At 39.4% G+C, this 16,641-nt stretch overlaps 1 protein-coding gene across 1 annotated transcript in view; it reads left to right on the top strand.

The window, feature by feature from the left end:
* Window positions 1-16,641, top strand: part of PKHD1 (PKHD1 ciliary IPT domain containing fibrocystin/polyductin) — a 459,739-nt gene that overhangs the window by 191,144 nt on the left and 251,954 nt on the right. Inside the window, 4 exon segments of the mRNA XM_055330173.1 lie at window positions 1,789-1,914; window positions 4,385-4,441; window positions 4,896-5,026; window positions 15,512-15,624. Coding sequence (XP_055186148.1) covers window positions 1,789-1,914; window positions 4,385-4,441; window positions 4,896-5,026; window positions 15,512-15,624 — 427 coding nt within the window.

The following is a 16,641-nucleotide window of genomic DNA, read 5'->3' as shown; positions in this document are numbered from 1 at the left end:
CTCTGCCAGCCTGCTTCAGAATATCTACAGTTTTATCTATTTTTTAAATTTGGTTTTAGTTGAAAAGGGTTCAGTGCTTTAAAAGGTTTGAAAATCGCTGAATGAATACATTATCCCCTATAGGTCCCTGTTAATATGCAATTGTCTTTCCTGGGAAGGGTTAGAAACTTCTGGCATGCTTGCCAGAGAATCTTTTATTGTTTCATGCCCTGAAGACTCTTGAACCATCTGTGGCCAGTTGCCTCCAGCCAGGGGAGTTAAAAGTTGTTGAAATCTTTGCTACTTGTGCAGGTAAATCCCTGAATTCTGCCCACAATAGCTCTAATCATTAGTACTTATTGATTGTTCGAGTGGGCAGACCTAATTGAATGAATGATATAGTAGAGATCTGGAGCCAGGAAAAGTCTGCAACAGGCAGTGTTTCCTACAGAGGTAGGTATGGATGGGTTAACTTATTGGTGAGTAATGTGAGGGTACCATACCAGAGGAGCTGAGTTCAAGGGGAATGTGGAGGCTCTGTGTCTATAGTGACATTATAGTTGAGAATTTACTGGATAGCTCTAACTGAAAAGTCAAATTATTCCATGAAGCAAAGTAATTTTTTCAATACTTCAAACATTTGATATTTATATAATATATCTCCCTACCTGAGAATAATACAAAACTCCTTTATCAGGGTTTATCATTTAATTATCCATTATTATTTTATTCTATTTTATTTTTTAAAGATTTTACTTATTTATTCATTAGAGACACACACACACACACAGAGAGAGAGAGAGAGAGAGGCAGAGACACAGGCAGAGGGAGAAGCAGGCTCCATGCAGGGAGTCTGACGTGGGACTGGATCCCGGGTCTCCAAGATCATACCCTGGGCCAAAGGCAGTGCTAAACCGCTGAACCACTGGGGCTGCCACCATTATTATTTTAATGTAAGCTTCCTACATCAAAATAAGATACACAAGTGCAGAATTTACTTAGTTTTGTTGACCTTTGTCTCTAGCAAAATGCCCAATTCCTGAAATACATAGTCAATACTCAGTAAATATGTATTTATCAACTGATCCAGTGGACATAACTTGATGGGGGGGGGGATAAAATATGCCCATGGAGCCAGGGTAATGATTTTCCTAAGTGTCAATTTTTTTTGGCACAATATAAGTACTTGCCCTTCATTGTCTTAAACCTACCACATTCAAATGTGAGAGTCATGATCCTCAGGTCAACCTCTGTCTTTGCTTACATTTTGCAATAAGAATCTCTGGCTGTCTTGGGCCAAGAATATAATTCCCTGGCAAGTTAAAAAAAAATTATGTCATAGCTTGAAGAAATAATGACTGTATCTTCTTATTATGGAAGATGTGATTTGCAAAGATCAGATTTGTTCCTTCAGAAATACTCTTTATATTGTCCTTGACTTCTCATTAGCCACTGTCAGCCATATTGTGATAAGAATAGATACCAAAGATGCTAGTCAATTGGAAACCCTGACAGCCATGAGTCCTTTGGTAGTTTGGCCATACTGTCTCTTTCTCAGATGGTTTTCTTCTTTCTAGCACCTGACTCTCAGATTCTACTTTGCTTATCTCTGGTATCTTTGAGGGACATTGGCCTGAGTTACCCATCTTCTTGATTTGATTTCTTTTTCCAACTCCTCATTTCCTGATTTTCATCATTGTATGGGAGAATGTTCTCAGTTATATTACAGTTTGCTTTGGAAATGATCAACAGAATCTGAGGAGCCATCAAGACTCACTTCAAATGTTTGCCTTACTCTTTCCTCTTCAGATTCCTATGTACAAGGCTGCACAGTGTGGAGCTCCTTCAATAGAGGCCTCAGCATGTCAAGGACCTTGGGCCTGAAGGTGGACAGTAATATATTCTATAATATTTTAGGCCATGCACTGCTAGTGGGTAAGAGATGAGCTTGTTTCATTTAGGCATTCTTGATTAGGACAAATCGTTTTTTGAAAGGAATTTTACCAAAATTTGAATTCCCAATCTATAAAAACTTTAGCCTCTGATCATTGGAAGTAGGACATAGTTAAAATTCTGAATTTAAATTTACCCATGACTAACTAGTTCCCTAAACTTAATCACGAGGAAACTGATCTTTTAAAGATGACATTTCAATTAAGGTTAATAAATATGAAAGGGGAGGTTTTCAGATATACTTTCAGCAATTTTCACAATAATTCAAAGTCACATAAATAAATCTCTATACAGTCTCAAGGAATGTCAAGCCTTGATGTTCACAGGGAGTTAAAAATCCTGAATTCTGTTCTTAGCTTCTCCCATGGCTTGCTAAAGAAGCTCACATTTGAGAATCTTCTGCTTGATCACTTGTATCTACTTTTTTCTCCTAAAGTTCATTCCCCTTGTAGAACCCAGAATTATCCTTTAAAAAACTCAAGTTGTATCATATCACTCCTATGTTTTAAACTCTTTAAGAATTTCTTATTGCTCTTAGGATACAATTCTAAGCCCTCAACTTGACTTAGAAGACTCCTTTAGTGATTTTTGTCTCTATTAAGGTTTTTAAACTTGTCTTGCTCTTTTGCTATTCCTCTGTACTCAAGCTACACTGGACTGTTTTAATTCTTTCAAAAGGTCACTTTTTTTTTTTTTTTTGCCTCAAGGCCTTTGCACAAACTCTTTTCCTCTCGTCGGACTCCTCCTACGAAGTTCTCTCCCACACACTCCCAAGTCAAGGACCTTTATTTAAGCTCTTTGAGCACCAGTCATTATTTATTGATTTAAAATTACATATCATGTTCATGTTTCTGATCATCTGATTGATGTCTATTTGTACCACCAGATTTCATGTGAACACAGTTTCCTTAGCATGGAGCACATTAATTAGTACACATTAATCAGTGCATTGTAGGTGTATTTGTTGAAAGAAATGAATGAATTCGTAAACAAAAGGTATTTGAATACACTGAAATACAAAAGGAAATCAGAGGTTTTAAATGGAAGTCAGTCTATATTTGTTAAATAGTGTTTTATATTTAAATTAATTCTGTGATATCATCATTGGGAACACATATGTGTTTCATTTAAGAACAGTCTGTTAAGATTGTTAAAGTTCCTAATCCTGAGAGGGAAACTATTCAGTGAGAAAATATGGATCATATAAGCTTGCTTTAAAACAAACTCCAGCTCTAAAAGACAAAGAACTAAAGACAATAGTGACAATCAGGTGCAGGGAGTTCTTTTGTTTGGAAAAGAACACCTACAGGGCAGTTAAACTAACAGATGGAGGGTTGACTTTGTCTATTCTTACTCTTGGTTTGTGTAAGGGAAAAGTTTGCTGAAACCCAGAGCAGAAATTCAGGAGGGTACACTAACAACATTACTGTAGCAGAAAACAATTGTATGGAATAGACATTAACTAGGCAAGGAAGAAAACCTGCAGGGGGAATTTAGCCTTTAGAGCTTTTTGTGAATTTGAGGCTCTTGACATCTATTATACCACAAGTGATGAAATAGAATATTTGTTTTTTTCTATTTGTGCAGTATAGCTAAAGTGCTTAATTTCATGCAAAATGGGATTGTAAACCCAGTTCATGAAATGACATGGAAACCCATATACCTAGATACCTAAAAAGGAGAAGGTTCTGTGGGGCTGTTCCTTGTTGATGCCACATACATGGCTAATCAGTCTCTGTGGCATGGTCCATGCTCTTTTATTCTCCTCTATTCCAGACCAGTGCAGGTAGTTGTGGCTGATATGAACAGCTAGGGAAGGGATTGGAGCTGACACATGCATATATGGCATTTGACTATGGAGACATTTTTTTATATAATAAATTTATTTTTATTGGTGTTCAATTTGCCAACATACAGAATAACACCCAGTGCTCATCCCGTCAAGTGCCCCCCTCAGTGCCCGTCACCCATTCACCCCCACCCCCCCGCCCTCCTCCCCTTCCACCACCCCTAGTTCGTTTCCCAGAGTTAGGAGTCTTTATGTTCTGTCTCCCTTTCTGATATTTCCCACACATTTCTTCTCCCTTCCCTTATATTCCCTTTCACTATTATTTATATTCCCCAAATGAATGAGAACATAAAGTGTTTGTCCTTCTCCGATTGACTTACTTCACTCAGCATAATACCCTCCAGAGACAGTCATTTAAGACTCTTCCTAAGAAGTAAAATTGTACCTCTACTTCTTTGTTCTTTATTCTGTTTAAAATGAACTTAGCATTCACTATAGTACTCCAGAACTAAAAAGCCCATATAATCTATATCTCTTTGGTCCATAAATTAAAAACACAAAACCAAATTTAAATAAAGAAGAAATAGTGTGGCTGTATCCCTCATTTTTTCTGGGTGGCATAAAGTGTGCTCAATGAAGTAACATGACCTTTTTTTTTCTCAGGTACAGACATGGACATAAAATATATCTCTTGGGAGGCTGCCCCTGAAAAAAAACCTGGTAAATATGTAAATTGTTTTTTTTTAAAGATTTTATTTATTCATTCATAAGAGAGAGAGAGAGAGAGAGAGAGAGAGAGAGAGGCAGAGACACAGCCTGCGGGAGAAGGAGGCTCCATGCAGGGAGCCTGACATGAGACTCCATCCCAGGTCTCCAGGATCATGCCCTGGGCTGAAGCTGGTACTAAACTGCTGGGCCATCGGGGCTGCCCTGTAAATTGGTTTTAAAGCTAGTTACACTCCACTTAAATTGTCATATATTTTATAGACAGGTCTGATGGCAAAATGTTAGATATCTTAAATTGTGGAACATACTAAATGTTTTTTAAATATACGTATATATATTTATATGCATTATTTAAGCTATAATGTGTATTAGTAGAACCAAGACTATTATGTAAATTTTAATTATATTTGTGATTCCCCTGGGTTTGATTTATCTTTTCTTAAATTAGACTGGTCAGAACAGGGAAATATAATAAGAAACAATGTGATCATCAGTATTTCTGGCACCGAGGGACTCTCCAGTCCTGAAATGTTGACACCATCTGGGATCTATATCCTCAATCCCACCAACGTTGTAGAGGTAAGATCTGGCTCCACTAAGAAAGTCAGAGCTGAGAGGCCATAAAATTCACTACAAAAGTTATCTGGAAGTGGCAGCAGTAGTCGGATGGTACAACATGTTTACTTGTGGCATACTGGTATTGAAAAACAACTTTATGATTTTATGTTAAACAAGTGCTTTAGAATAAATGTAATCATTTCTCTCAGAATTCCGGTGAATACTCTTTGAAGCAGTAACTATATGTAGCAAAACAAAGTAGATACTGATTATTTTCTGGTCCTTTAGCTTAATGCACACTACAGTATCTTCCTGAGCTGTCTGCTATGCTTGCTGATTTTTGTCTCGAGTCCAATAATAATTACTTATTAAGTCTTCATTATCTTACTATATCAATTGATCATATTGTTGCCCTTTAAGAGTATTCAGAATGAGAGATCAGCAATCATGAGATATATGAGATCATGTCAGATTCCAGGACAAATAAAGTACACTCTGATCATCTTGCATATCCCATTATGTAGTACAACTGAACGTTACTTTTCCTTGGTAAATTTCTCTATAACCACTTTAAGATTTTTTTTTTTTTTGAGTACAGTTGAACCAGAGATCCATGAATGAAGAGTTACATCAGAGTAGTGGGAAGGCCATTTAGTTTCCCTTTACAATGAGTCTAACCTATGGATGGATCATCTACCGAGAGGTTAAGGGCCTTAGTCTTCCAGGACATTTGTCTGAGCATCTATTGTATTGTGGCAATTATGCTAGATTTCTGAGGAACCAAGAAAATGATCTTCTCTCTTTCTCTGATCATTTGTTTTTAATTACCTTCAGTTGAATAACCCCTAATAAAAGTCATGGTTATCTCCTCAACCTTCCTCCAGACTCTTAATTACGCTTATTCCAAGCAGAGCACTTACACACCATTTTAGGTGCCTAATAGGGGCAGCTAATATGCCAGTGAGGAAAGGAAGCAGAACTGCTTTAGATTGAAGGAAACCAAACTCTAGGCCCAGAACAACAAGAGTAGCATTTAACTTGTTGGTGACTAGGAGGCTTGTTGTGCCGTTATGCCCACAGCTTTAGGGCCTAAAGAACTCTGTTGCTATTGTTGTTGTTTTTAAGATTGTATTTATTTATTCATGAGAGACACAGAGAGAGAGGCAGAGACATAGGCAGAGGGAGAAGCAGGCTCCCTGCAGGGAGCCTGATGTGGGACTCAATCTCAGGACCCCAGGATCACGACCCTAGCCAACGGCAGACGCTCAACCACTGAGCCACCCAGGCATCCCAAAAACTGTTTTTGTATGCTTTCTCACACAGCTTAACTTGACTACATTGAAATACCCAGAGTCAAATAGGTCCTCAGGATTATCCAGTTCATCTTCTCACATGAGGTTAGAATGTATCTAAGTCCTTCATTGAATGGCAGGTGTAATGCCCATCTGACTTTGCTTCTCTGGGTAGCACACTTGTCTGCTGGCATCATTGAGTTGGCTATAGGTGCATGGGACTTGGGGGTCATCTAAAAAGCTGATAGGTTGCCTGCGCTTTGGCAGACTGACCTGTGAACAGTATCAAGTCAGCAAGGACAAAACTGAGTCTGAAGCAAGTTCTTTGTTTCTCATTAGATGCTTTCCATTTTTATCCATTTATTTTCTCTGTTTATATTCACTTTATGAAAGTAAAAACAAAAACAAAAACAAAAAAACAATGCGTATGTTTTGAGAAGGAGGCTTTAGTTTAAGCTGGTAGTGTAGATTCATTAAACATATTCATTAGGTGTATTCCTGGCATTTTCATCTTTGATGACCTTAAAATTCTGCAGTTGTCTTTTCATTAGCTTATTAGCTTTTAGACCCTAGCACAGAATCTGAAGCATAGTAGTTGCTCAATAAAAATTAAGTATAGTGAATTAATGAATGTAAGTAGAGTTCCATAATCAGAGAATGGAGGGAGGAAAGAGAAAAGTAAAGAATAGATTCCAAGATCCCACAATTATTCTGATCACTGAAAAATAAGATGTTTATCTGATCCAGCATTTAAATCCTGTGGGACTTATCTCTCAGTGTTAAATATTACACAATACATTGCAGTTTTTTAGCTGCATGTCACTGGTGTTGTGCTATGCTGTCTCTTTTGAATCCTGTTGTTTAGAATGTATCATGACTAAAGACATAGGTGGTAACTGGTGTATGTGGCAAAACTTAAAAATTATGAACCTCTCTTGACCCTTAGGGCCAATGAAGGTCATTTCAGTCATTGAGCAAACACCAAGTTCGTTAAGTGTATCCCATGTGAGTGATCCACAGAGTACTTTGCAAACTATATTTTAGAAATACGCTGTAGTTCCAAAGGAATGATAAGGAAGCTATGCAAACAATGATGTGTGTGCATGTGTAATATGTGAAATAGGAAGAAAACCTTCCCTCTTCCAGGGTATTTCTGGTATTTAGGAGAGAAACATTCCTGTACTCTGAGGAATCATTTCATGGGTTGTGACTTCTGTGTCCTGCTATGTAAGTGGTTCAGTCAGACTACCCCTAACTGGAAGGTCATCAAGTCTAGGGTATACTCAGGATTTGTATCCTTTTCTCATTCCTTGCTTTGAAGTTTTATTACAGCCTGGCAAAATATTTTTTTAAAAGTAACTGTAGTTTTGTAATATCTTGGGATTTTTCTTTTCTTGTTTTTTATTTTGAAATAATTTTAGACTTAGAAGAAGTTGCAAAAACAGGAGTTCCTGTGGGCCCTTCCTTCAGCTTCCCCCGTGATACTGATGGGGAACAGGGCTAGCTGAGGACAAAGCACAAGCTGATATCCCACAAAGGACCCCCATCCAGAGTGGGATATGTATGACATTCCTCAGGAAGCTTCCAGTTGTTTTAATGTGAATGCTCTGCTAGAGGGAAAAGCAGTCTTTAACTTGACAATGACAAGGCCTCCAGTATCTTGTAGGTCCTCCTTAGCATGAAAATCCTTTTGAAATCTCCTTTTTCCTTACCTTCCCCAGTTCTTGCATAACCAGCCACCCCTCACAACTCTGGTGCAGCAGCTCTTCCTGCCCATGGGTCCTGTCTCCTAGCTTTACTAAAACAACCATTTTGCACCAAAGATGTCTCAAGAATTCTTTCTTGGTCATCTGGCTCTGGACCTCACCCCACCAAACTTCACTTATATTCCAAAACTTCATTACTATCACCATAACCATTGTCAATCCCTCAGTAATACCATAACTACAACCATAACTGTCACCATATCAACCCTCGCCATAGCAATATCAAAACCAGGATGTTGACAATGGGACAAAACCATTAACTAAACTAAAGCCCTTATTTGGACTTGGAGAAGGTGACTTAATCCTAGTTGCTGGGCAACCACTTCTCATAGCCTAACCTCTTCTCATATACAGGAGTCTGACTTTGAAATCTGTGGCTTCGCAGACAGGCAGGGAAGAAACCATTGATCCTTAGGTGTCTGCAGTGATTTATGGTAACATGTTATTCCCAATTGCCCTGACCCAGAGCCTAGGACCCAATGCTCTGCCACCAGGCAAGGAATTTGCCTTGGCTTCTAGTCAGCCACCTCAACCTGGCACAGTAGAAGGGGATTTCTTTTTTTTTTTTTTTTTTTTTTTTTTTTATAAATTAATTTTTATTGGTGTTCAATTTACCAACATACAGAATAACACCCAGTGCTCATCCCGTCAAGTGTCTAGAAGGGGATTTCAAGTGTGATATTCCTTTGTAGCTTTCATAGCCACGAGTGGTCTGTCTGCCTCCCTGCCCAGGCTGTAGCCGAACCAAGCCCAGGACAGTTTCTCTCAGAAGCAGAACCTGAGCTTTGTGTCTTTTTGCCGGCAATAGGATAGTCAAGCGTGCCATTCCTGTTTCAGTGTCTGAGGAATTTGAGGTATTCCTCTGAGTACTCCTTAGGTAGTAGTATTGAAAAGGAGTATTGAAAAGTAGTCTACTTTGCCATGCTTTTCACAAAGAGATTGGTGGTGTGGTTCTTTGGTGCTTCACCTATGGCATTTAGAGCATTCTTTTCTTTATTTCTTTTTATTTTAGATTTTATTTATTTATTCATGAGACACAGGGAGAGAGAGGTAGAGACACAGGTAGAGGGAGAAGCAGGCTCCCCAGGGGGAGCCTGATGAAGGACTCAATGCCAGGACCCTGGGATCATGACCTGAGTCAAAGGCAGACGCTCAACCACTGAGCCACTCAGGTACCCCCATTTAGAGCATTCCATTTCCAGGCTGTCTTCCCTTGACTCCCCAGCATTTGAATCTGTGACTCTGTTTAGGGAGATTTCTTGCTATCTGTCTAGAGGCTCCATGGTTCCATCTTTTCAGTAGACATAACTTATGTCAGCCTCAGGTTGGAAAGTCTTTGCTCTCAAACAGCAAGGGGCTGTGTTCACTTCCAGAGCTCTAGACTATCCCATGTTTCTGTAGGTACTGGAAATTTCCCATGACCAGACTCCTGTTTAGGATAGTCCGTGGAAAAACCCTGCAGACAAGCCCTTTGGAAACATCCATTTAATTTGAGGGGAATTTGTTCTGGTTTGTGAATCAATTTTGTAAGGAATTCTGTGTTTAAAGGCCAATTTCAGTTCTCTAGCTCTCCCTACTCAATAGCTAATGTATATTTAAGAGCTGCCTGAAGGGTTAACTCACTTTTTTTTTCTAGTGATTATAGATGCACACCTCAAGGAGCTGGCTTACTTGGGCAGTTAATTTCTCTCTGGAATTTCTCTTGCTTGAATGTCCATAATACATTGACTTCCGCAAAGAATTGATTTCCACACAAAATTCCCTGCTTGCCTTAAACCCTTCCCCACAAGCCGCCGGCTGCCTGCATAAATATGTGGTTTTTCCTCATGAATCATTTGTAGCATACCCAATTGGAATGGAGAGTAAAAAGGGCTGGGAAGTAATGTGATCTGACTGTTCAAGTGCTTCTTTTATAAGAAAAGTGAGCCTTACCAGCTAACAGAAGACCAAAGTTACAATATCCTGCCCAACTATAAATGCACTTGGAAAGCATTTCTATTTATATATATTCACCCAGATGTTCCATAAATGCTAATGACACTAGGGCAGGTGATTCCACAAATCTATTCCTTTGCTCAAAATATGTACTCTCTGAGCACCTGTCTGGCAAAAGTAATGTATATGGATGTAGTCCATAGAATATATTCTTGAAATCCCGGAATCTTTTTCCCTTCTGGTAGAGTCTTGGTAATGAATGAGCATTTCATTGGTAATGATCTAGAGGTATACGTGCAAGTGAGATGTGCCTTTCTCAGTGTTTATATACTTGCAGAAAAGGTGGGTATTTAAGAAGTCTCCACTCTCTAACTCGTGCTTATGTACTCATGTCTTTTCCCATGGCTCACACGTGTGCTAGAGACACAGTTAATCCATGCAGGCTATGTGGAAGGTTGAGCTTCACCTGGACTTCTCTGAGGAAGGTTCCAGTTGTGTAATTATAACAGAATCAGTAGCCATGTTACTTTCTTGTGTTTCTATGAGGGCTAAAGAGATAATGGATTTGATGCTAATTAGTAATTATTTTTGGGAATGCGTGATGTCAGATTTAAATGTTTAAAAAGACATGCATATCCTCCTAGTAAAGACTGTCAAAGTATTCTTACTGTAATTAAGCATGTTTTTATATTTTGGTGGTTTTTCCATCAAAATTTAGAGATTTACTGAGGGAAAGCAGGCATGGGTTGTTTCCACAACCCATAGCACTAGTCTGGATTAGGGGTCCTCAATCATGATAGTATTAGTAGTTTACACACTAATTCTTTGTTGTGAGAAGCTGTCCTGTGTACAGCAGCATTCCTGACCTCTACCCTCTGAAGATCAGTAGCATCCCTCCCCCTCTGTTTGTGACAACTGGGAATGTCTCTAGAGCGTTCCAAATGCTCTCTGGGAAACAAAATCATCTCTGATTGACAGCTCCAGCTCTAAACTCTGCCACTTCAAGATGATTGGAGTCTTAGAGATGGCCCAGGTTTCCTGAAGTCATGCTAGCATCTTGAATAGTAATTCATCCTCATATTATATGATGTCCCAAAGTCACTTGTGCCGAGTTCCGTGTGGTAGGTGAGACCTGTGATTAGAATCTTAAATGGCCTCAGGAAATTGGAGAAATGCTCGGAATCTAAAATAAGGAAGTACAGGAGAGAAGGGGCCACTAGTCCACAAAGAAAGAAAATGTTCTGTAACTGAGTAAGAAATGAGGAATGGCGGGCTAATTACAAATGCCCAGGATGACAGAGCCTTCTGGCACACAGTGAATAATAAGCTAAAAGTTAAGGAAACAGCACCTTGGTTGTGTCAGCATGTGCTGGCTCCCTGGTCAGGTCTTTGTTGCTCCCTGCCAGCCAGGTTTGATTAACTCTGGCCCTCAGTGATGCTTCCCCAGAGGCAGGAGACCTCAAGGGATAGAGCACTGGGGCATTGGCTCCTCTTCTCAAATGAAGCAGAAGTTGGGTATTGCTGGTTTTAAAACAACCTGTTAAAAACAAAGACAAAAACAAAAACAAAAACCACAACAAAAAAACCCAACCTGTTTCAATTTTTCCTCCACATTGACTTTGCTTGGCTCTGTGTGCACGTGTGTGCACGTATGTATGCTCCTCGTGGAACATGTAGCACACCCAGAGAGGACAAGTTTTTAAAGTCCCCTTCCATAGGGAACACTGCTATCGAATGATGACCAGTGGTCTACTCAGGTTCAGAGAGCTGCCTTTCATAATACCTCAAATTCTTTCATTTAGGAATTGAAATCAAGAAAGTATTAGTCTAGAATGACTGAAGCTATGGGCCGAAGTAATTTTACTCAACCTAAGGATAAATAGGGAACAGCTGCAAGTAAAAGAGCATACCTGCAATCTCTACCATCAGTTCTCCCTCAGAATGGAGTAAAACTCCTGAGCCATGTGAAAGGCTGTGAGAGGGCTCTGGCCTGAGTAACCAGAACTCCCTCCTTCAGTTCTGACCTTTTTTGTGTGTCCTGTCCTAACACCCGTGTTCCCCATGTGTGCATTAGCATTCCATAGGCTTTGCAGACAATCTCAATCTTTTCTTCTGTTGTTGTTCAAAAAACCCATGTCAGCAGCCAGTCCTAGTTAACTTGATGCCTATAATATAATGTGATAGTGCTTAATGCCTTAATGCAGGAGTTTCAGACCCCCCCATCCTCCTTAAACATACTCTTAAAAATGCCATGTCTTTTCCTGCTGACCAGTGGGATGTGGCTCAGTTCCTCACCCATGTGTCTTTCTGTGTCCTCTGAGCTGAGTGTGCTATTTTTTCCCCTTTGGTGGGAATGGAAGGGGTTTTATACTGGGATTTGGGTGTGAACAGAACAACTCTTTAGTTAACTCTGACCTGAAAAATGCTCTCCAATTTGAGGAAACCTATATTTGTGGAGCAATACCATAAACTATTCCAGTCTTGTGCACAGATTACTTGGTGTCTGAAGGGTTAACTTACTTTTTTCCTGTGAGTATAATGGTGCAACTTAAAAAGCAAGTTTACTTGGACAGTTAATTTCTCTCTGGGATTTCTCTTGCTTGAATGTCCATGCCACATAGACTTCTGCAAAGAAGGTTGCTCAATATATTTCATCCACTATTAGGAAGGCCAGAACAAACTCTCCAGTTCTGCCCTTAATCTGGTGATGTGACTGCATTGCACTCTACTGTTTACATTTCTTCACTTATGGCATATTGTTTGGCATCTTGATTCTGGGTCTTGCCTTCATTTCTCTACTTTAGTCTATAATCTCTGACACTTTCAGGTTTGGACACAAATGGAACTGGCTTTGAGTTATTAGCTCTGCGACTTTGAAGAATTTACTCAAATTCTCCAAGATTCAGTTTCTTTGTCTGTGAAATTATAATAATAACATATAACTCAGAATTGTTGTGAAAGTAAATGAGACTAAAATCTGGTACCTGGACAATAGCAGCTTCTCTAGAAATCTTAACTATGGAGTATTATTATCACACTAGGTTCTAAGTTAAGAACAAGATAAATATTTCTAAGGAAAAGAAAAATTCAACATAAATGCAACTTGCAGGGGTACCTGGGTGGCTCAGTCAGTTAAGCATCTGCCTTCAGCTCAGGTCATGATCTCAGGGTCCTGGAATTGAGCCCTGCATCAGGCACTCTCCTCAGTGGTGAGCCTGCTTCTCCCTCTCCTCCCTCTTGTGTTCTCTCTCACAATCTGTCTCTCAAATAAATAAATAAAATCTTAAAAAAAAATAACTTGCACTGAGTTGGATGATCTTTTTGCTGGGGATCTGATAACAGATTCCCATCTTGATTTTCTATGTCTGTATCCTCCTGCAGTTTTCTATAGTGGCTTCCATATGAAGTTGGCTCCCAAGGCAGCTCATGGCAAAATTGTCAGGAAGTGAATTCTTCCAAGTGTCTGTCTCCTCTTTGAACATCTCCTGGAGCCCTTGATGACTAGACAGTACACTGTTAGTATCTCAGTCACCTCCAGAGAAGTAGTTCTCAAAATGGAATTAAAAGATCACCTCTATTGGTGATCACCACCTGTGGTGCTCAAGAGTACAGAAAATTGTTCTCCAACTCTTCACCATCACCTTCAGTGCTTGCTATGTCAGAGTATCTACTGGTGGGGGCCTAGAAATCTGTATTTTATATACTGCCTCCCCCTTTGGGGTTTCCAAACAAAATACAACATATGTGGCTAAATTTAAATTTCAGAAATGTAACTAATTTTTAGTATAAATATATCTTATACAATATTTGAGATATACTTATACTGAAAAAATTGTTGTTTCTTTCAAATCTGAAATTTAAATCTTCCTTGGCCTCTGTGTTTTTGTTTGCTAAATCTTATAGCTCTATCCTGCACATACACTGAAGTTTGAGAAACTGTTCTAGCAAGTCACTCACAACATAGTCCCACCAAGTCCTATAAAAAGGCAACTATGGCACTGAAATATTGTTTCATAGAAAGACATTTAATGCCTTGTTGGTTGCACAGCATCATCATCCTTTCTGCTTTCCATTCTCTCTTCTGGGACTTGATGCTAATGTTCAGGATGAGCTGTCCTAGTCCTATAGCATGTACTCTCAGGAGATGAGTTGCTCACAGATAGAACACTCCAGTTTTCTTGTTGTCACACTGGTAGGCCATGTCAACTCCCCAAGTGATCAGGGATGAACTGTGTGGAAACTTCTGGAGCTCCCTTTGTCCCTGGAGCACAAAGCTTAGGCCTGAGGCTGGCTGAGCAGCTTGTTTCTTGACTTCTATTCTCTAGGTAGACATGGGCATCTGGCCTCAGACCAGCCTCTCAGGCTGAAAGAGAAAAGATGCACATAATTGCATAGGAAGTAATCCAGCAGCTTGGTCTCTTGGGCCTTCACTCCTACTGGAACATAGAACAGCCAACATACCATCTACCTTACTGCCTGGAGTTAGAGGTTGCAAATTCAAATACCCATAGGTGCTAGGCTGGTATCATAAATCAATGAAAGAGGAAGGGTGGGGACTATGCCAAAATAATCATAATCCAAGAAAGCAGACACTTCTTATCTCCATCTTGTACATGGCTACCCCACAGAAATTTGGGCTCTATATTGTTAAAAAACTGAAAGCCTGAACTTTTATATCAAGTGTCCCAATTTTAAAATATTGGAAGCAAAGTAACAATTTTTATAAACATTGGGTAGGCCAAGTAAAAATACCTCTGTATAGAATAATAGACTTTAAGAAGTTAATTTTCTACTCTGTCTTAAAGTATACTACACAGTGATGATTCCACTGTAGGTATTTTGTTGAGTTTATAAAGATAATCCATTGTGTTCAGTTTAATCAGAATTAAATGTGGTCCAATGAAGAATTTAGATTTTATATGAACGTATAAAGGACATCAAATTATTTAGATAGGAAATCCTATATAGAAATATTAAGGTGATTAAGATCATCTAATCAGGATAAGAGTACATTGAGGAGATTTAAGTTGTATTTAAGCTCACTCACTGTATCTCAGAACCAAGACATAGCCAGTACAATCATTGGTCTTCAAATCAGCCAAATCATTGTTCAAAGGACTGGAGAGGACACTTTGTGTGTAGACTTGGTTTTAAGGTATGCCTTTGCCCCTGTATACTGTTGCATACACTAAAGAGGAGGGCTTGGATTGATGATGAAGTAAGCGTCTCACTATGGAAGCTTATAAGAATGCTTTAACATGAGCTATCACTTATTAAGGTGGGCAAATTACAGTTTAACTGAGCTGCATGGAGGAAGAAAAATGAGAGTATACCTGATTCCTGGGGTAGTGGGGGAATGATTGGGGTGTGTGAAGAGTAAAATAGTCTGTGAAAGTATCAACATATTTTGACAAGAAGTAAATAGAAAAGCAGAATGAGCACATAGAAGAGTCTTTCTGGCAACCTTACTGTATCTGAAATAACTATTATTTAACTATGCTTAATTTCTGTAGGGAAACAGGGTGTATGTTGCTGGTTTGGGCTACTTTTTTCATCTTGTGACCAGCCAAACATCACAAGCTCCACTTCTCTCCTTCACTCAGAATATTGCGCATTCTTGTACAAGGTAACCTTGGGGAAATTCATCTACATTTTGGGTGTGAGGATTATGGTTTAACTTTTGTTCTTTTTGTACAGCACTCTCAGGGTGTAATTTGGGGCATCAATGTCAGATTTGATGATGTGCCTGTGTAAGCATTTTGGATCATAAAAGTTGGGTATTGAAGGGAAGGAAAGGGACAGGGAGATCATTTGAGAGGGAAGCAGGACAGAGTGCATCTTTTGCACCCAGAGGGGAATTCAATAGAGCAGTTAAAGTTCTAAGGAGTTTGGAGCAACCTGGAGGCAAGGGTGCCTGGCCTCAGGAGCTGAATTGGGTAAAGAGCCTTTGGGAAGAGGCTCTTCACCTGGAATGGGTACTCTGTAAGAGGGGAGGGGACTTATTCAAAGTCTTTGGTACATGGAGGTAAGGTCATCTGCTAAGAGCCAAGAGCTGAGAAGCATGGTAGGGACATGGGAAAAATGTGGACTTCAGAGTCAGTCAGGCCCTGATTCAAATCTGGTCTCTACTCCTAAACAGTTGGCTTTTTAAAAAAGAGTCAGATCCCTCATTTGTAAAATTTCAGATCTACACTGAAAGTTTGATGTGATACTTAGAGATGACTCATATCATGCTCCTAAGAGAACATCTGGAATATAGTCAGAACTCAGTAATTGATAGCTATAAATAATTATGATAATAATGGTATAGCGATACTGCTATGATGGACAGTGAGAGGAGAGTGGAATCAGAATTAAGAATGCTGCTCCGTGTTGAAGTGCCAGCTGAGGCTGGGATTAGCACATGTGCCATGAATTTATCATTAAGATAATGAAGTTTTACCAATGAGCTCTCAGCACCCCTGTAGTGTGAGCAAAAAAAAAGTATGCAGAATCCTGTGAAAGTGAGATATTTCCAGGAGAAAAACAAAAGCTGGAGGGAGTAAACATGCTCATCTCCACTTTCCTAGCATATTCTAATAGGCTAGGCATGGGTCTCCAGACCCTTAGGGGTGGACCTCGAGAGAGGCTGGGAGAAAAGACT

Source organism: Nyctereutes procyonoides, unplaced genomic scaffold (genome assembly GCF_905146905.1).
Source record: "Nyctereutes procyonoides isolate TBG_1078 unplaced genomic scaffold, NYPRO_anot_genome, whole genome shotgun sequence".
Lineage (NCBI taxonomy): Eukaryota > Metazoa > Chordata > Mammalia > Carnivora > Canidae > Nyctereutes > Nyctereutes procyonoides.
Note: the sequence above shows the minus strand (reverse complement) of the source record. Positions and strands in the feature narration are given on the sequence as shown.